The sequence below is a fragment of the Entelurus aequoreus genome, linkage group LG22 (genome assembly GCF_033978785.1).
Source record: "Entelurus aequoreus isolate RoL-2023_Sb linkage group LG22, RoL_Eaeq_v1.1, whole genome shotgun sequence".
In the NCBI taxonomy this organism is placed as follows: Eukaryota; Metazoa; Chordata; class Actinopteri; order Syngnathiformes; family Syngnathidae; genus Entelurus; species Entelurus aequoreus.
Window position 1 is genome coordinate 38,752,066 of NC_084752.1, and position 23,084 is coordinate 38,775,149.

Here is a 23,084-nt window from a genome sequence, read left to right on the forward strand (position 1 = left end):
AGGGAGGGGGAAAAAATGACACTCTTTATAAAGTGAAACCACGATTTACCAACCCCTCTGTTTGCAAAGTTTTACATTGACAATAGCATTTTGTAAACAGAAAAATAAAGAAGTATAAATTGCATGAAAGTAGGGCTGCAACTAACGATTAATTTGATAATCGATTAATCTGTCGATTATTACTTCGATTAATCGATTAATAATCGGATAAAAGAGACAAACTACATTTCTATCCTTTCCAGTATTTTATTGAAAAAACCCAGCATACTGGCACCATGTTGTGGGGGCGGTATAGCTCGGTTGGTAGAGCGGCCGTGCCAGCAACTTGAGGGTTGCAGGTTCGATCCCCGCTTCCGCCATCCTAGTCACTGCCGTTGTGTCCTTGGGCAAGACACTTTACCCACCTGCTCCCAGTGCCACCCACACTGGTTTGAATGTAACTTAGATATTGGGTTTCACTATGTAAAGCGCTTTGAGTCACTTGAGAAAAAGCGCTATATAAATGTAATTCACTTCACTTCACTTCACATTGGGGGTGCAGCATACACCAATAATAACACAGAAATGTAACTCATCAGAACTGGATCAGATATTGTACACGTTTCTGTTGTGGATAATAAAGGATTCATTTTAGGCTGCCTCTGAATAATAGCATGAAATATTCCAGCACCTTCATAACGTTTAGTTATACTAAAGCGTCACTCAAATCTAAATATATTTATATAGCTTTATCGGCCCGGCTACATTGATCCATTATGAAACCAACCTGAGATATTTCTCTCCGTTACGTTTATTTCGAAATTGGTAAGCGTGCGTTTTCTCTCTCAAGACGGAGTCAAATGTGCCGGAGACACATTATCAGCCCCGCGTTGCAACAAAGGCATAACTTTAAAGTTACTCACAAAAAAGCTGAACTCATGAATGCTTGTTGCCACTATGGACTTCAAAAGTTACGTACTGAGTTCTTCCCTTCATCCATGGCTCCAACATGTTTCCTTTTCAGGTGCTCCTGAAGCAATGTTGTACTTCCGTGACATTTTGCAGGAAACACTCTTCTTTGAAGTCTTTAAAGTGAAGTGTTCCCACACTTTTGACCACTTAGGTCGTACACTTTTCTCCATTACAGCAATAACCTCAAGATGTTTCTCCGCTAAACTATCCGTACTGTTTTCCTGCGCCATTTTTCAAATTTTTCCAGCAAAGGAGACGGCGTCGTCACGTGAGCTGCACATGACACATGATTGGCTAGCTTACGCCACCTCATGAGACGTAGCCTCGGCGCCACCCTGGCGCTGTTTTGTACTTATTTTGATTATTGTTTCTCAGCTGTTTGTAAATGTTGCAGTTTATAAATAAAGGTTTATAAAAAAAAAAAAAAAAAAAAAAAAAAAGCCTCCGCGCATGCGCATAGCATAGTTCCAACGAATCGATGACTAAATTAATCGCCAACTATTTTGGTAATCGATTTTAATCGATTAGTTGTTGCAGCCCTACATAAAAGCACAAGTAACAGATTTATTTTTCACTACTGTCATACCAAATATTCAGCTTTCTTTGGGTCATTGAATGAATAAAATGAAGAAATGACATGAGGACTGCTAGTTTACAGCGTGACCTACTAAACAGTTTAACAAAGATTTTAATAGCACAACTTAAATTTGTTTCAACCTTAAATACATTACCGCCAAAGTAAGCTTTTGAAAGAAATGCAAGCATATAAGGAGCGTGCTTGGCTTTGCAAATATACAGGTAAAAGCCAGTAAATTAGAATATTTTGAAAAACTTTATTTATTTCAGTAATTGCATTCAAAAGGTGTAACTTGTACATTATATTTATTCATTGCACACAGACTGATGCATTCAAATGTTTATTTCATTTAATTTTGATGATTTGAAGTGGCAACAAATGAAAATCCAAAATTCCGTGTGTCACAAAATTAGAATATTACTTAAGGCTACTGAAGTGCTCTAAAACTTGCTGGTAGACGGCTGCGTTGACCCTGGAAAAAAGAGCTGGACTGCTGCTGAGTGGTCCAAAGTCATGTTTTCTGACGAAAGCAAATTTTGCATTTCCTTTGGAAATCGAGGTCCCAGAGTCTGGAGGAAGACAGGAGAGGCACAGGATCCACGTTGCCTGAAGTCTAGTGTAAAGTTTCCACCATCAGTGACGGTTTGGGGTGCCATGTCATCTGCTGGTGTCGGTCCACTCTGTTTCCTGAGATCCAGGGTCAACGCAGCCGTCTACCAGCAAGTTTTAGAGCACTTCATGCTTCCTGCTGCTGACCTGCTCTATGGAGATGGAGATTTCAAGTTCCAACAGGACTTGGCGCCTGCACACAGCGCAAAATCTACCCGTGCCTGGTTTACGGACCATGGTATTTCTGTTCTAAATTGGCCCGCCAACTCCCCTGACCTTAGCCCCATAGAAAATCTGTGGGGTATTGTGAAAAGGAAGATGCAGAATGCCAGACCCACAAACGCAGAAGAGTTGAAGGCCACTATCAGAGCAACCTGGGCTCTCATAACACCTGAGCAGTGCCAGAAACTCATGGACTCCATGCCACGCCGCATTAACGCAGTAATTGAGGCAAAAGGAGCTCCAACCAAGTATTGAGTATTGTACATGCTCATATTTTTCATTTTCATACTTTTCAGTTGGCCAACATTTCTAAAAATCCCTTTTTTGTATTAGCCTTAAGTAATATTCTAATTTTGTGACACACGGAATTTTGGATTTTCATTTGTTGCCACTTCAAATCATCAAAATTAAATGAAATAAACATTTGAATGCATCAGTCTGTGTGCAATGAATAAATATAATGTACAAGTTACACCTTTTGAATGCAATTACTGAAATAAATCAAGTTTTTCAAAATATTCTAATTTACTGGCTTTTACCTGTATGCATGGTTTCAACAGTAATTGCTCCCCATGAATAGTTGAAAAGGTAGCAACACTGTCTACCATCCACTCAGTGGGACTAAAAGTCATGCTTGTATTCAGAGCAAGGGGCCTACAAGGGGTCTACAAGGGGCCTACAAGGGGCCTACAAGGGGTCTACAAGGGGCCTACAAGGGGCCTACAAGGGGCCTACAAGGGGCCTCCTGTTTGGCCTCCTTCTCACAAACTGCAGGACAGCTGTCCAACGTGCTCCTCTGCCCTGGCAACATGCAAACATATATCATTGTTCTGTTATAATTATTATTATTATTCAATGGGAATGGTTTTCATCGTACATTATTCCGTTCCTGCAGGATTTCACTTTTTTGTGATGTTTGTGGCCTACAATGCCAGAATTCATGGCAGAAATGTGCAAGTTTGAGGCTTTTTTTTTCCAAAAACATTTAATCAAATTGTAATTTTAGGAATTTTCTACCTATGTTTTAAGTTTTCTTTTGAAGCTAACCGACACTTTATTGATGCTTTACTCGTTTCATACAACACTGACTGAAAAGTAGACACTAAATGGCAGTAACGGCACATACTCAGAGATCGATGTCAAATTACTGTACTGTTTGAATTATTATAACTGCATTAGTAATACTTGTAATTGCAGAAAGAAAGACCACTAAAGGCGTTCTTATTGTCTGTAGTCTGCAATGTTGTACACAAGTTGCAGACATTCTCCGTGTTTATTTGATGCTTGAGGAGTGTTTGTCCATCTTAAACATTCATTTATGTCCAAACACACGTCAACCCACGCCTGTTGAGAGCAATTTATAGCAGTCATTTCCGTTGGTAAATGACAATGAGAGAATATTATCACACTTCAACATCTCTGTCATGTACAAACTACAAAAGCAGTGAAGTTGTGTAAATGGTAAATAAAAAGAGAATACAACAAATCCTTTTCAACTTCTATTCAATTAAATAGACTGCAAAGACAAGATATTTCATGTTCACACTGAGAAACTTTGTTATTTCTTGCAAATATTAGCTCATTTGGAATTTGATGCCTACGGCCGTGCCAGCAACTTGAGGGTTGCAGGTTCGATCCCCGCTTCCGCCATCCTAGTCACTGCCGTTGTGTCCTTGGGCAAGACACTTTACCCACCTGCTCCCAGTGCCACCCACACTGGTTTGAATGTAACTTAGACATTGGGTTTCACTATGTAAAGCGCTTTGAGTCACTTGAGAAAAAGCGCTATATAAATGTAATTCACTTCACTTCACTTCACAACATGTTTCAAAAAAGCTGGCACAAGTGGCAAAAAAGAGTGAGAAAGTTGAGGAATGCTCATCAAAGACTTATTTGGAACATCCCACAGGTGAACAGGCTAATTGGGAACAGGTGGGTGCCATGATTGGGTATAAAAGCAGCTTCCATGAAATGCTCAGTCATTCACAAACAAGGACGGGGCGAGGGTCACCACTTTGTCAACAAATGCCTGAACAACATTTCTCAACAAGGAATTTAGGGATTTCACCATCTACGCTCCGTAATATCATCAAAAGGTTCAGAGAATGTGGAGAAATCACTGCACGTAAGCCATGATATTACACACCTTGGATCCCTCAGGCGCTACTGCATCAAAAAGCGACATCAGTGTGTAAAGGATATCACCACATGGGCTCAGGAACACTTCAGAAAACCACTGTCAGTAACTACAGTTGGTCGCTACATCTGTAAGTGCAAGTTAAAACTCTACTATGCAAAGCCAAAGCCATTTATCAACAACACCCAGAAACACCGCCGGCTTTGCTGGGCCCGAGCTCATCTAGGATGGACTGATGCAAAGTGGAAAAGTGTTCTGTGGTCTTTCAAATAGTTTTTGGAAACTGTGGTTGTCGTGTCCTCCGGACAAAAGAGAAAAAGAACCATCCAGACTGTTCTAGGGTGAAAGTGTAAAAGGCAGCATGTGTGATGGTATGGGGGTGTATTAGTGGTCAAGACATGTTCTAGGGTGAAAGTGTAGAAGGCAGCATGTGTGATGGTATGGGGGTGTATTAGTGGTCAAGACATGTTCTAGGGTGAAAGTGTAAAAGGCAGCATGTGTGATGGTATGGGGGTGTATTAGTGGTCAAGACATGTTCTAGGGTGAAAGTGTAAAAGGCAGCATGTGTGATGGTATGGGGGTGTATTAGTGGCCAAGACATGGGTAACTTACACATCTGTGAAGGCACCATTAATGCTGAAAGGTACATACAGCTTTTGGAGCAAAATATGTTGCCATCCAAGCAACGTTACCATGGACGCCCCTGCTTATTTCAGCAAGACAATGCCAAGCCACGTGTTACAACAGCGTGGCTTCATAGTAAAAGAGTGTGGGTACTAGACTGGCCTGCCTGTAGTCCAGACATTGAAAATGTGTGGCAGCTAAAATATGAGAAGGGAGACTGTTGAACAACTTAAGCTGTACATCAAGCAAGAATGGGAAAGAATTCCACTTCAAAAATGTGTCTCCTCACTTCCCAAACCTCTACTGAGTGTTGTTCAAAGGAAAGGCCATGTAACACACTGGTAAAAATGCTTTTTTTGCAATGTGTTGCTGCCATTAAATTCTAACTTCATGATTATTTGCAAACAAAATGAAGTCTCTTCTGTTTTTATTTACTATTTACACAACGTGACAACTTTACTGCTTTTGGCTTTTGTACACGTTGAGAATAATAAATGAATGTTATGGCCTTCGTCTGATCAGAACATCTTTACCTCTAACACATAAACTACAGGGTATGAGTAAATATTGTTTAAGGGTTTGTTTGTTTTTTAAAGTAAAACTTTTGTGTAAGCGTAAAGAAACCTCATAACATTTATATAAAAGTTCAAAAGATTGATATTTATATACTGCTTGAAAATAGCCCTGTTTTAAAATCCTAGTAAGTTTTTGACCCTGCCTCTTAAAAGAATCGTTGAGAATCGAAACAAGGAACCGGAATCCTCCAAATTGAAACAATGTCCAACCTTCCTAAGTCTACAGTAGCCATTTATTGTCATATTCAAGTAATATCAAATAATACATAACATGATATGTTAACCTACTTGCTTAGTAGTGTCACGGGACATCATCTCCTCAGGTTTAGGTATGGCTATGACAAGACTGGGCGGCTTCTTGCTTTTTAGGCGACTATTGGAGCGGCTGCCAATGGGAGGCGACTCCTTCCCCTCCTGCGATGGCATCCTGACACAATCCTGCAAAGAGGGAAAATAATGCCGTGAGGGAGACTGAAACTATTCCCTTCTATGCAACCACAGCTTCAAGCAAGTGGCTCTCAGCCAACTACATTTGTTTCTAAAATGCCGGCAACTTCCACTTTAAAACACTCCTTCAAGGGGAACTGCACTTTTATGGAATGTTGTCTATCATTCACAATCCTCATGTAATACATATGTTTCTATTTTCTTTTTGCAGTTTGAATCGTAAATACACGCTAACAAATGTCCGCTAACAATGGAGCTAATGTGATTCGCTCTATCCCGCCTAAGAACGCTCTAAACACATCTAAATATCTCAATCAACGTGATGTAAGTACATATGTATTGTAGTAACATTCATAATAACATGTAATATATACATGATGTAAGTATATATGTCATGTAGTGACATTCATAATAACATGTAATATATACATGATGTAAGTATATATGTCATGTAGTAACATTCATAATAACATGTAATATATACATGATGTAAGTATATATGTCATGTAGTAACATTCATAATAACATGTAATATATACATGATGTAAGTATATATGTCATGTAGTAACATTCATAATAACATGTAATATATACATGATGTAAGTATATATGTCATGTAGTAACATTCATAATAACATGTCATATATACACGATGTAAGTATATATGTCATGTAGTAACATTCATAATAACATGTAATATATACACGATGTAAGTATATATGTCATGTAGTAACATTCATAATAACATGTAATATATACATGATGTAAGTATATATGTCATGTAGTAACATTCATAATAACATGTAACATATACATGATGTAAGTATATATGTCATGTAGTAACATTCATAATAACATGTCATATATACATGATGGAAGTATATATGTCATGTAGTAACATTCATAATAACATGTAATATATACATGATGTAAGTATATATGTCATGTAGTAACATTCATCATAACATGTAATATATACATGATGTAAGTATATATGTCATGTAGTGACATTCATAATAACATGTAATATATACATGATGTAAGTATATATGTCATGTAGTAACATTCATAATAACATGTAATATATACATGATGTAAGTGTATATGTCATGTAGTAACATTCATAATAACATGTAATATATACATGATGTAAGTATATATGTCATGTAGTGACATTCATAATAACATGTAATATATACATGATGTAAGTATATATGTCATGTAGTGACATTCATAATAACATGTAATATATACATGATGTAAGTATATATGTCATGTAGTAACATTCATAATAACATGTCATATATACATGATGTAAGTATATATGTCATGTAGTAACATTCATAATAACATGTAATATATACATGATGTAAGTATATATGTCATGTAGTAACATTCATAATAACATGTAATATATACATGATGTAAGTATATATGTCATGTAGTAACATTCATAATAACATGTAATATATACATGATGTAAGTATATATGTCATGTAGTAACATTCATAATAACATGTAATATATACATGATGTGATGTAACAGGCACATTCATAATAACATGTAATATTTACGTGTTTTGTTCATTTTAAGCAAAAGGCTGCTTAATAATTTCACAGACGCATCACAACATTCACTTTTCTCTTCAACAATAACAACACTACTACGCATGGCAGACTTCATGAGAGACAACAAAGACTATTTTGGGACAAATAATGATTATTATGTTTTTGTGCCTGAATATAAGAAGAATAAGCTGCAACTTTTGAAAGCTGTGTGCTAAACTGACTAAGCTTAAGTGAAACAATAAGCATCATCCAGTAGTATTGCTAAGTGTTAAACAAGATATACAAACTACCAACATAATAAAACAATCACTTACTGTACAAGGTCTGCTCTCACTGTGATAAAGACTCAAGGGATTTTTATATTTTCCCATTTAGATGGAGAATTAAGCATAATCTTCACACAGGTCAACAAAAAAAGGTTAGCTCTCTGTGATCAAGGCGCAACTAAAAGTAGTTTACCTGTGTTAGCGCTTATAATAACAATATAATAATAATACTGGTTTAGTATCCAGGTCACGACATGTAAATGGAGTATTGTTGGTGGCTTTTGGGTGTCTTTTAGAGGGTTTATGGGAGCAAATAATGTACTACCATTAGCTGCATTGTTAGCCACCTCGTGCTTGCCGTATTTTACGACTCAGAATGCATGAAAAAAACAAAACATGAATGTGCTTGTCTTACATAAGGACAGTGAATGATGGGCAAAACTAGCAAACAAGTGCAGTTCTCCTTTAAATTGGTTGTTCAAGGGCCATGTTTTTAACTAATAGTGAGGAAAAACAGGAATGTTAGGAATACAAATGCCTGATCACACATCAACAGCAGTGTTAGGAATACAAATGCCTGATCACACATCAACAGGAGTGTTAGGAATACAAATGCCTGATCACACATCAACAGGAGTGTTAGGAATACAAATGCCTGATCACACAAAAACAGCAGTGTTGGGAATACAAATGCCTGATCACACATCAACAGGAGTGTTAGGAATACAAATGCCTGATCACACATCAACAGCAGTGTTAGGAATACAAATGCCTGATCACACAAAAGAGTAAAGCATCAACAGCCATGCCGGCAGGAGCGGTCATTTACAGATGTATCGGTGTTTATTTTAGGAATGAAATGTAAGAATTATTTCATTTGAAGACATCCTACCTCCGCTGCCATCGCTGGCTTATTGCTTTATCTAACTCCACGTGGATATGGTTGATCTAATTAGCCAGAGGATGAGGATACAGAACAGAAACAGCAGCAGGTATCAATCAGAAATTAATGAGTGGTGGCATTTGGTTAGGAGACTTGTCATGTAATGATACAGTTTTTGTTGGGTGACAGCAGATGATATCAATCAGGTGTGAATCCAGCTGCTTAGGTTAGATGAGATCCTGCATTGCCTGCTTCTAGAATGCTCTGAAGCCAAAACATAAGAGCTAAAGAAGTATTGGACTCAACTTATTCATTTAGAAAAGAGAGTGACAAATACTGACTGACAATCCTATTCATATTCCAGGTTAACTTAGTCCAGTCCAGGGCAGAAACATATGTGCAAACTTACTTGCCACCTCTTCTGTCACCAACACTCTGCACAAAGTCTCACAAACACTGCACAAAGTCTCACAAACACTGCACAAAGTCTCACAAACACTCTGCACAAAGTCTCACAAACACTGCACAAAGTCTCACAAACACTCTGCACAAAGTCTCACAAACACTCTGCACAAAGTCTCACAAACACTCTGCACTAAGTCTCACAAACACTCTGCAAAAAGTCTCACAAACACTCTGCACAAAGTCTCACAAACACTCTGCACAAAGTCTCACAAACACTCTGCACAAAGTCTCACAAACACTCTGCACAAAGTCTCACAAACACTCTGCACTAAGTCTCACAAACACTCTGCAAAAAGTCTTACAAACACTCTGCACAAAGTCTTACAAACACTCTGCACAAAGTCTCACAAACACTCTGCACAAAGTCTCACAAACACTCTGCACAAAGTCTCACAAACACTCTGCACAAAGTCTCACAAACACTCTGCACAAAGTCTCACAAACACTCTGCAATAAGTCTCACAAACACTCTGCACTAAGTCTCACAAACACTCTGCACAAAGTCTCACAAACACTCTGCACAAAGTCTCACAAACACTCTGCACAAAGTCTCACAAACACTCTGCACTAAGTCTCACAAACACTCTGCACAAAGTCTCACAAAAAGGTCCATTCAGTCGTGACCATCTTGAGAGCTAGTTGACTTGTGGTCCATGTACACGTTTGTAATCAAAGTGGGGCTGAGGGTGTGTGTGTGTGTGTGTGTGTGTGTGTGTGTGTGTGTGTGTGTGTGTGTGTGTGTGTGTGTGTGTGTGTGTGTGTGTGTGTGTGTGTGTGTGTGTGTGTGTGTGTGTGTGTGTGTGTGGCAGGAATGGCAGCAGCACAGAAACTTGACACCAGCTCAGTCAATAGCCTCATTTTCTTCTCCAACAGCCTCACATTGTTCCTTTCACTTAGCGTGCGCACATTCTTCTTTCATGACAAGCGGCGGTATGCTGTCTTTGTCATTATGGCTTGTAAATATTTCAAAGGATATCTAAAAGCATGATCCCCAGAGAGGAGAAGAAATGAACACCCAGCCACTTACATAATGAAATAGCTTTCCTAATGGACAGGGAAGCTGAAGTCTATGTGCAGTTAGTTAGTCAAATGTACTCCAGCAGATAAGAGACTGTGCTCATGACAATTCATACTAAATATCATCAAGGTTGACCAATAATTGGACACATGCCTAATAGTACTTCATGCCTAAATACTGTACCTTATGCTAACTTTAAATATTCATAAATCAGAGTCAAAGTTATATTTTTCCCAGTTTGGGCTTTTGAAGTTTTTCTTCGCCCGGATGTGGGTTCAGATCAGGGGGTGTCACGGTGTGTGAAGCTCGTTAAGGCACATGTGATGAAGGGCTTTACAGCAGAGCTGGGCAAAGATTTTGACTCGGGGGCCACATTGAGAGAAAAAATGTGTCTGGAGGGCCAATAATTTATAAATGATAAATACACATTTACCGTAATTTCCGGACTATAAGCTGCACCTGACTATAAGCCGCACCAGCTAAATTTAGGGGAAAATACAGATTGCTCCATATATAAGCCGCACCCGACTATAAGCCGCAGGGTTTTGATGTGTAATTAGCGTAGTATATAGGGGTTCCTGCTACCGCGGAGGGGATTGTCGGGACAGAGATGACTGTTTGGGAACGCAGAGCGTCCCATTTATTAACTATAAATCTTTCAATCATACAATCAAACTTTCACATCTTTGACATGGCGAACAGCATTCGTGCAGAGTACAAATAATACAACGCTGCAAAGTAATACAAAGTGCTCGCCTGTACGTTATCAAAATAACCAAAGTCAGTCTTTAATCATTGTGTCATCGTCTTCCTCCTGCGTACTAAAACCACCGAAATCCTCTTCGTCGGTGTCGGAGAAGAACAGGCCGTATATAAGCCGCACCCTTGTATAAGCCGCAGGGACCAGAACGAGGGGGAAAAGTAGCGGCTTATAGTCCGGAAATTACGGTAGCTGTAAAAACCTGCTGTACCGTATGTGTGTTTGGCTCCCTTTTTTCCAGGAACACTGATACCAAAAGTCACAATGTCCCATAGAGTTCTAAAAAAGTTATGACAGACCACCTCAAAAAATGGGACACCCAAAATGTACATGAAAATAAAGAAAGTGTGATTAACAATATTAACTATGAACAATAAAAGACTGAATATTAACAACATATGAACACCTTTTACTTGTCAGACCAGCTCACTTCTCATGCTTAAAACTCATTTGTATACTGTAGCCTTTAAATACACCCCTTTTTAGACCAGTTGACCTGCCATCTCTCTTTTCTGCTCTGCCCCCCTCTCCTGCGTGGAGAGGTTATCAGGTGACCAGGAGGAAGCGCTAGCGGTTCCAAGTCAAGACCCAGGGTGGACCACTCCTCTGTGCACCAGTTGGTGACGTCTCTGCTGTGCTGACTTGTCTCCACTCACTCCACTATGGACTGGACTTTCACATGAAGTCTGGACCACTACTTATGCATCAGTCGGTGACGTACATATAGTATTTGGCCTCATGGCATCAATGAAAGGTTTGACCATTGCAGATGTAGGAGCGAACTACAGAAACCTATTCACTGAGGTCAAGACAGGAAGGCCCTGCAGAAGGTGATCAGGACCGCTGAGAAGATTATCGGCCACCCTCTGCCCTCCCTACAGGACTTTGCTCGCTCTCGCTGCAAATAAAATCCTGGCAGACATTTCTCCCCCTGGTCAGCACTTGTTCAACCTGCTGCTATCAGGGAAGAGATTTTGGTCGCAAAAGAGCAGGACAAGCAGAGTAAAAAATAGTTTTTATGCATGGGCCATTAGGATATTGAATCTCTCCCAATAGCTTACACAGTTTGTTACTATTGCACTGCTCTTTGTACTAGCATTTATGGATTTATTTTGAACACGTTATGTATTGTTTGTCTTGTCATTTAACTGCACCTGCAATTTTGTCGTGCTGCAATGTCTGATCACAATAAGACATTCTATTCTGTTCTATACAGATTCCAACGAGTCACATGTCAAAGCCAGAGGCATCTCAGCGGCCTCATCACTTTCCAATCCTTTCTCTTGGAAGGTTGCCGTGCCAACAAATACCCGCCCGAAACGGTTCATCAAAACACCTTCACGGTGCACAATGTATACTGTAGCTCAGGGGTCAGCAACCTTTTTGAAAGCAAGAGCTACTTCTTGGGTACTGATTAATGCGAAGGGCTACCAGTTTGATACACACTTAAATAAATTGCCAGAAATAGCCAATTTGCTCATTTTACCTTTAACTCTATGTTATTATTAATAATTAATGATATTTACACTTAATTGAACGTTTTAAAAGAGGAAAAAACACGAAAAAAATGACAATTCAATTTTGAAACATAGTTTATCTTCAATTTTGACTCTTTAAAATTCGAAATTCAACCGAAAAAAAGAAGAGAAAAACTAGCTCATTCGAATCTTTTGGAAAAAATTTAAAAAAAGAATTTATGGAACATCATTAGTAATTTTTCCTGATTAAGATTACTTTTAGAATTTTGGTGACATATTTTAAATAGGTTAAAATCCAATCTACACTTTGTTAGAATATATAACAAATTGGACCAAGCTATATTTCTAACAAAGACAAATCATTATTTCTTCTAGATTTTCCAAAACAAAAATTTGAAAAGAAATTCAAAAGACTTTGAAATAAGATTTAAATTTGATTCTACAGATTTTCTAGATTTGCCAGAATATTTTTTTTGAATTTGAATCATAATAAGTTTAAAGAAATATTTCACAAATATTCTTCGTCGAAAAAACAGAAGCTAAAATGAAGAATTCAATTAAAATGTATTTATTATTCTTTACAATAAAAATAAATTTACTTGAACATTGATTTAAATTGTCAGTAAGGAAGAGGAAGGAATTTAAAAGGTAAAAAGGTATATGTATTTAAAAATCCTAAAATCATTTTTAAGGTTGTATTTTTTCTCTAAAATTGTCTTTCTGAAAGTTATAAGAAGCAAAGTAAAACAATTAATGAATTTATTTAAACAACTGAAGACCAAGTCTTTCAAATATTTTCTTGGATTTTTAAATTCTATTTGAGTTTTGTCTCTCTTAGAATTAAAAATGTCGGGCAAAGCGAGACCAGTTTGCTAGTAAATAAATACAATTTTAAAAATAGAGGCAGCTCACTGGTAAGTGCTGCTATTTGAGCTATTTTTAAGAACAGGCCAGCGGGCTACTCATCTGGTCCTTACGGGCTACCTGGTGCCCGAGGGCATCGCGTTGGTGACCCCTGACGTAGCTCTTCTATAAGCAGTCTCACTGTCACCATGGTTGATGCTGCCTTGCAAAAAACACCCTAGACTTGTGTGAGAGAGAGAGAGAGAGAGAGAGAGAGAGAGAGAGAGAGAGAGAGAGAGAGAGAGAGAGAGAGAGAGAGAGAGAGAGAGAGAGAGAGAGAGAGAGAGAGAGAGAGAGAGAGAGAAGAGAGAGAGAGCAGTGTTAATCCTGACTGGCCTTTGCTCATTCATTCACAGCTGTTGCAAATACACATATGCATGCATGTTCTAAATGCCTTTATGTGGGCAAGATGCTTTATTGGCAGCACCACTTGGACTAAGACTGCTCACATATTTCAGCACAGACATGCACGGAAAAATCGCCCATGTTAGATAACATCTGTATCATTTCACAACTGACACAATCTAGTAGTGAGCAGGTGTTGTATCAGACAAAGTTCTTAGTATAGCATATGAGAAAGAGAAGTGATCACACATGGATGCAGTGCAAACATCTACAGTGTATATTTGCCATGTTTCACACTCTGACTCAAGGTGGAGAAACAACAACATCTACAGTGTATATTTGCCATGTTTCACACTCTGACTCAAGGTGGAGAAACAACAACATCTACAGTGTATATTTGCCATGTTTCACACTCTGACTCAAGGTGGAGAAACAACAACATCTACAGTGTATATTTGCCATGTTTCACACTCTGACTCAAGGTGGAGAAACAACAACATCTACAGTGTATATTTGCCATGTTTCACACTCTGACTCAAGGTGGAGAAACAACAACATCTACAGTGTATATTTGCCATGTTTCACACTCTGACTCAAGGTGGAGAAACAACAACATCTACAGTGTATATTTGCCATGTTTCACACTCTGACTCAAGGTGGAGAAACAACATCTACAGTGTATATTTGTCATGTTTCACACTCTGACTGAAGGTGGAGAAACAACAACATCTACAGTGTATATTTGCCATGTTTCACACTCTGACTCAAGGTGGAGAAACAACATCTACAGCAGACCTGGGCATTGTACGGCCCGCGGGCCGCATCCGGCCCTTTGCGTATCCCTGTCCGGCCCGCGTGAGGCCAATCATAAATTACAAAATAAATTTAAAAAAGTATCTATGTCGAGTGTGCAATACAACGGTGCTGCTTTTGTTTTGAAAAGCGTTATTTGTATTACTTCCGTGTGGACGTATGCGCGTGTGCGATTGTGAGTGAATTGAACGGCGCAATTACAAATTACAAAATAAAGTTTAAAAAACATCTATGTCGTGCGCGCAATACAACTGTGCTGCTTTTATTTTGAAATGTGTTATTTATGCCCTATGTCCGGGGGGAACCTGTGAGTGAAGGTGCATAGAGACAAGTGAGACGCTAAAAAAAGAAAAGTTGATGAGGATTGGCGTGTTTCCAACAAGAGATGGACTGCCAAGTATTTCTTTACATAAATTAATGGTAAAGCCGTGTGCTTAATGTGTGGTACACAGGTTGCTGTGTTTAAATATCATTTTAATCGCCACTACACGAAGAAACACGAGGGAAAATACCGGGATGTGTCTGATGAAGCGCGCGCAAGGGAGGCTGATGCGTTGATGGTAAAACTGCAAACCCAACAAGGACTTTGTGCCATATTTCACACCCCCAGAGATGCAGCCGTCAGGACAAGTTTCGTCATTTCTCACAAAAGCGCCAGAAAAAGTAAGGCGTTTTCTGACGGAGAGTTTATTAAGGAGTGCTTATTGGACTTTGTTGCGCTGATAATGCCCGGAGACATGGACTGTTTTTCGCTAACTTTGGATGAGAGCTCTGATGCAGTCAATTAAAGAGACAACCACAGGTAATGACTTGTTCACAGAGGTAAATGCGTGTTGGGACAAGCTGGCAGGTGTGACAATCCAATCCACTTTATTTATATAGCACATTTAAACAACAAAATGTTTCCAAAGTGCTGCACAATAATATTACAAACAATATTCAAATATTATCCTTAGCTCCACCAATGACTGAATAAAAAGAAAAAACAATTACATATAAAACCAATATAAAAAACAATATCAAATAAATATGATTAAAAACTATTTTTAACAACAGATGGTTGTCCAAATCTGATGGGGAAAAATGTTGGATAATGCAGGATAAAGTGACCATCAAAAGCAATCTGCTTTTGTATAAAGTTAAGTTAGGTTAAATTAAATTATTATTATTATTATTAATTATTATTATTATTATCATCATTATTATTTATCTTACGGTATATCAAAAATAATATTGAGCAAAATTTAATTGAAATATTGTCGTGTGGCCCTCCAGCAGTGCTCGGGTTGCTTATGCGGCCCCCGGTGAAAATTAATTGCCCACCCCTGATCTACAGTGTATATTTGCCATGTTTCACACTCTGACTCAAGGTGGAGAAACAACAACATCTACAGTGTATATTTGCCATGTTTCACACTCTGACTCAAGGTGGGGAAACAACAACATCTACAGTGTATATTTGCCATGTTTCACACTCTGACTCAAGGTGGAGAAACAACAACATCTACAGTGTATATTTGCCATGTTTCACACTCTGACTCAAGGTGGGGAAACAACAACATCTACAGTGTATATTTGCCATGTTTCACACTCTGACTCAAGGTGGGGAAACAACAACATCTACAGTGTATATTTGCCATGTTTCACACTCTGACTCAAGGTGGAGAAACAACAACATCTACAGTGTATATTTGTCATATTTCACACTCTGACTCAAGGTGGAGAAACAACAACATCTACAGTGTATATTTGTCATGTTTCACACTCTGACTCAAGGTGGAGAAACAACAACATCTACAGTGTATATTTGCCATGTTTCACACTCTGACTCAAGGTGGGGAAACAACAACATCTACAGTGTATTTTTGTCATGTTTCACACTCTGACTCAAGGTGGAGAAACAACAACATCTACAGTGTATATTTGTCATATTTCACACTCTGACTGAAGGTGGAGAAACAACAACATCTACAGTGTATATTTGCCATGTTTCACACTCTGACTCAAGGTGGAGAAACAACAACATCTACAGTGTATATTTGCCATGTTTCACACTCTGACTCAAGGTGGAGAAACAACAACATCTACAGTGTATATTTGTCATGTTTCACACTCTGACTCAAGGTGGAGAAACAACAACATCTACAGTGTATATTTGTCATGTTTCACACTCTGACTCAAGGTGGAGAAACAACAACATCTACAGTGTATATTTGCCATGTTTCACACTCTGACTCAAGGTGGAGAAACAACAACATCTACAGTGTATATTTGCCATGTTTCACACGCTGACTCAAGGTGGAGAAACAACAACATCTACAGTGTATATTTGTCATGTTTCACACTCTGACTCAAGGTGGAGAAACAACAACATCTACAGTGTATATTTGCCATGTTTCACACTCTGACTCAAAGTGGAGAAACAACAACATCTACAGTGTATATTTGCCATGTTTCACACTCTGACTCAAGGTGGAGAAACAACAACATCTACAGTGTATATTTGCCATGTTTCACACTCTGACTCAAGGTGGAGAAACAACAACATCTACAGTGTATATTTGCCATGTTTCACACGCTGACTCAAGGTGGAGAAACAACAACATCTACAGTGTATATTTGCCATGTTTCACACTCTGACTCAAGGTGGAGAAACAACAACATCTACAGTGTATATTTGCCATGTTTCACACGCTGACTCAAGGTGGAGAAACAACAACATCTACAGTGTATATTTGTCATGTTTCACACTCTGACTCAAGGTGGAGAAACAACAACATCTACAGTGTATATTTGCCATGTTTCACACTCTGACTCAAAGTGGAGAAACAACAACATCTACAGTGTATATTTGCCATGTTTCACACTCTGACTCAAGGTGGAGAAACAACAACATCTACAGTGTATATTTGCCATGTTTCACACTCTGACTCAAGGTGGAGAAACAACAACATCTACAGTGTATATTTGCCATGTTTCACACGCTGACTCAAGGTGGAGAAACAACAACATCTACAGTGTATATTTGTCATGTTTCACACTCTGACTCAAGGTGGAGAAACAACAACATCTACAGTGTATATTTGCCATGTTTCACACTCTGACTCAAAGTGGAGAAACAACAACATCTACAGTGTATATTTGCCATGTTTCACACTCTGACTCAAGGTGGAGAAACAACAACATCTACAGTGTATATTTGCCATGTTTCACACTCTGACTCAAGGTGGAGAAACAACAACATCTACAGTGTATATTTGCCATGTTTCACACTCTGACTCAAGGTGGAGAAACAACAACATCTACAGTGTATATTTGCCATGTTTCACACTCTGACTCAAGGTGGAGAAACAACAACATCTACAGTGTATATTTGCCATGTTTCACTCTCTGACTCAAGGTGGAGAAACAACAACATCTACAGTGTATATTTGCCATGTTTCACACTCTGACTCAAGGTGGAGAAACAACAACATCTACAGTGTATATTTGCCATGTTTCACACTCTGACTCAAGGTGGAGAAACAACAACATCTACAGTGTATATTTGCCATGTTTCACACTCTGACTCAAGGTGGAGAAACAACAAAATCTACAGTGTATATTTGCCATGTTTCACACTCTGACTCAAGGTGGAGAAACAACAACATCTACAGTGTATATTTGTCATGTTTCACACTCTGACTCAAGGTGGAGAAACAACAACATCTACAGTGTATATTTGCCATGTTTCACACTCTGACTCAAGGTGGAGAAACAACAACATCTACAGTGTATATTTGCCATGTTTCACACTCTGACTCAAGGTGGAGAAACAACAACATCTACAGTGTATATTTGCCATGTTTCACACTCTGACTCAAGGTGGAGAAACAACAACATCTACAGTGTATATTTGCCATGTTTCACACTCTGACTCAAGGTGGAGAAACAACAACATCTACAGTGTATATTTGCCATGTTTCACACTCTGACTCAAGGTGGAGAAACAACAACATCTACAGTGTATATTTGCCATGTTTCACACTCTGACTCAAGGTGGAGAAACAACAACATCTACAGTGTATATTTGTCATGTTTCACACTCTGACTCAAGGTGGAGAAACAACAACATCTACAGTGTATATTTGTCATGTTTCACACTCTGACTCAAGGTGGAGAAACAACAACATCTACAGTGTATATTTGCCATGTTTCACACTCTGACTCAAGGTGGAGAAACAACAACATCTACAGTGTATATTTGCCATGTTTCACACGCTGACTCAAGGTGGAGAAACAACAACATCTACAGTGTATATTTGTCATGTTTCACACTCTGACTCAAGGTGGAGAAACAACAACATCTACAGTGTATATTTGCCATGTTTCACACTCTGACTCAAAGTGGAGAAACAACAACATCTACAGTGTATATTTGCCATGTTTCACACTCTGACTCAAGGTGGAGAAACAACAACATCTACAGTGTATATTTGCCATGTTTCACACTCTGACTCAAGGTGGAGAAACAACAACATCTACAGTGTATATTTGCCATGTTTCACACGCTGACTCAAGGTGGAGAAACAACAACATCTACAGTGTATATTTGTCATGTTTCACACTCTGACTCAAGGTGGAGAAACAACAACATCTACAGTGTATATTTGCCATGTTTCACACTCTGACTCAAAGTGGAGAAACAACAACATCTACAGTGTATATTTGCCATGTTTCACACTCTGACTCAAAGTGGAGAAACAACAACATCTACAGTGTATATTTGCCATGTTTCACACTCTGACTCAAGGTGGAGAAACAACAACATCTACAGTGTATATTTGCCATGTTTCACACTCTGACTCAAGGTGGAGAAACAACAACATCTACAGTGTATATTTGCCATGTTTCACACTCTGACTCAAGGTGGAGAAACAACAACATCTACAGTGTATATTTGCCATGTTTCACACTCTGACTCAAGGTGGAGAAACAACAACATCTACAGTGTATATTTGCCATGTTTCACACTCTGACTCAAGGTGGAGAAACAACAACATCTACAGTGTATATTTGCCATGTTTCACACTCTGACTCAAGGTGGAGAAACAACAACATCTACAGTGTATATTTGCCATGTTTCACACTCTGACTCAAGGTGGAGAAACAACAACATCTACAGTGTATATTTGCCATGTTTCACACTCTGACTCAAGGTGGAGAAACAACAACATCTACAGTGTATATTTGCCATGTTTCACACTCTGACTCAAGGTGGAGAAACAACAACATCTACAGTGTATATTTGCCATGTTTCACACTCTGACTCAAGGTGGAGAAACAACAACATCTACAGTGTATATTTGCCATGTTTCACACTCTGACTCAAGGTGGAGAAACAACAACATCTACAGTGTATATTTGCCATGTTTCACACTCTGACTCAAGGTGGAGAAACAACAACATCTACAGTGGATATTTGCCATGTTTCACACTCTGACTCAAGGTGGAGAAACAACAACATCTACAGTGTATATTTGCCATGTTTCACACTCTGACTCAAGGTGGAGAAACAACAACATCTACAGTGTATATTTGCCATGTTTCACACTCTGACTCAAGGTGGAGAAACAACAACATCTACAGTGTATATTTGCCATGTTTCACACTCTGACTCAAGGTGGAGAAACAACAACATCTACAGTGTATATTTGCCATGTTTCACACTCTGACTCAAGGTGGAGAAACAACAACATCTACAGTGTATATTTGCCATGTTTCACACTCTGACTCAAGGTGGAGAAACAACAACATCTACAGTGTATATTTGCCATGTTTCACACTCTGACTCAAGGTGGAGAAACAACAACGCGCCTCCACAGCAGAGCTTTTACCAAAATACATCCAAACTGTTGCCAAGATGTGTGTTGTTCACCTGCCATGACACACCAGCCTGCACTGGCTTCCTGTGCACTTAAGATGTGACTTTAAGGTTTTACTACTTAGGTATAAAATACTACACGGTCTATCTTGCTGATTGTATTGTACCATATGTCCCGGACACAAATCTGCCTTCAAAGAACTCCGGCTTATTAGTGATTCCCAGAGCACAAAACAAGTCTGCGGGCTATAGAGCATTTTCTATTGGGGCTCCAGTACTCTGGAATGTTCTAGCAGTAACAGTTAGAGATGCTACCTCACTAGAAGCATTTAAGTCCCATCTTAAAACTCATTTGTATACTCTAGCCTTTAAATAGACCCCCCTTTTAGACCAGTTGATCTGCCGTCTCTTTTCTGCTCTGCCCCCCCTCCTTCGTGGAGAGGAGGGGCACAGATTCGGTGACCACAGATGATGCGCTAGCTGTCCAAAGTCGGGACCCAGAGTGGACCACTCATCTGTGCATCAGTTGGGGACGTCTCTGTGCTGCTGACTTGTCTCCACTCAAGATGATCTCCTGCTAGTCCCACTATGGACTGGACTCTCACTATTATGTTAGATCCACTATGGACTGGACTCTCACTATTATGTTAGATCCACTATGGACTGAACTCTCACACTATTATGTTAGATCCACTATGGACTGGACTCTCACTATTATGTTAGATCCACTATGGACTAGACTCTCACACTATTATGTTAGATCCACTATGGACTGGACTCTCACTATTATGTTAGATCCACTATGGACTGGACTCTCACACTATTATGTTAGATCCACTATGGACTGGACTCTCACTATTATGTTAGATCCACTATGGACTGGACTCTCACTATTATGTTAGATCCACTATGGACTGGACTCTCACTATTATGTTAGATCCACTATGGACTGGACTCTCACACTATTATGTTAGATCCACTATGGACTGGACTCTCACACTATTGTTAGACCCACTATGGACTGGACTCTCACACTATTATGTTAGATCCACTATGGACTGGACTCTCACTATTATGTTAGATCCACTATGGACTGGACTCTCACTATTATGTTAGATCCACTATGGACTGGACTCTCACACTATTATGTTAGATCCACTATGGACTGGACTCTCACTATTATGTTAGATCCACTATGGACTGGACTCTCACACTATTATGTTAGATCCACTATGGACTGGACTCTCACTATTATGTTAGATCCACTATGGACTGGACTCTCACACTATTATGTTAGATCCACTATGGACTGGACTCTCACACTATTATGTTAGATCCACTATGGACTGGACTCTCACACTATTATGTTAGATCCACTATGGACTGGACTCTCACTATTATGTTAGATCCACTATGGACTGGACTCTCACTATTATGTTAGATCCACTATGGACTGGACTGGGGGGGGGGGTTCCCACATCTGCGATCCCCTCCAAGGTTTCTCATTGTCATCCCATTGGGTTGAGTTTTTCCTTGCCCTGATGTGGGATCTGAGCCCAGGATGTCTTTGTGGCTTGAGCAGCCCTTTGAGACACTGGTGATTTAGGGCTATATAAGTAAACATTGATTGATTGATTAGAGGATCATCCAAATAAAATCCATCTGCCTTTCTGTAGCACTAAACACCTTGAAATCAAGCCTGGTGCTGTCAACTATCTGCCAGTCAGCAACAACAAGTAGGTGCTGTATATTTCATCATTTTTTTTTTTTTTTTACAGCAAACCGAGCATGAAGGTAATGGTAAATTGTAACTGTAATGTTAGCTCATATGCTAATGTTGCTAATGTTGGAGTCCTCCCCCACTCTTTCCTGTTACTTTGTTGTATGTAGAAATGGCTTCTATTATGTTGGAGTTCCAGTGTATTTGTAAAAAGTAGATAAAGTGCACAAAAGCCTTGGTCAGAGATAGGCGTGGACAAACACAAATCACTAAAGCTTCTTGACACAAAACTGCGTGTGCCCAATAAACAACTTTTAAACTGTCTACAATTCAGCATCAAGGACAGATTAACTTTAAAACTGACATTGCTCACAAAATAATAAAAAATTACAATTGACGGATTGATCTGAAAAGATTCAAGCGTTGAAAATAAAAATAATATATATTGATATATGACTTGTACGTTTATGAGTGGGGCCTTTTGGATCCCTGAGATGTTTAGGCTGACTTTTTTTTAACTGTCATTATTTGCAAAAAACATTAATGTATCAACAGCAATGTTATTTTTAATTTTTATTTTTTATGAATTTATTAATCAATCAACAAAACAATACCACAACAATGCAATCCAATTCCAAAACCAAACCCGTCCCAGCAACATTAAGAACACCAATAAAAAGAGCAATTGAGAGCAATTGAGGACACACAAATCCAAATGTAGTGAAACAAAAATGAACATTATCGACAACAGCATCAATATAAGTAACAATTTCAAAATAGCAGTGATTAAAAAACCCTCACTGATATTATCATTAAAAACATTAATAAAAATAATAAAACAATTAGAAATGAGTAGCCA

At 38.7% G+C, this 23,084-nt stretch overlaps 1 protein-coding gene across 2 annotated transcripts in view; it reads right to left on the minus strand.

The window, feature by feature from the left end:
- The window catches only part of LOC133639657 (inactive rhomboid protein 2-like), a 77,754-nt gene that overhangs the window by 37,284 nt on the left and 17,386 nt on the right, over positions 1-23,084 (minus strand). For both annotated transcript variants that reach the window (XM_062033154.1, XM_062033155.1), the window contains one exon: positions 5,984-6,133. In XM_062033154.1, the coding sequence (XP_061889138.1) occupies positions 5,984-6,133 (150 nt within the window). The remainder of the gene's footprint in view (positions 1-5,983; positions 6,134-23,084) is intronic.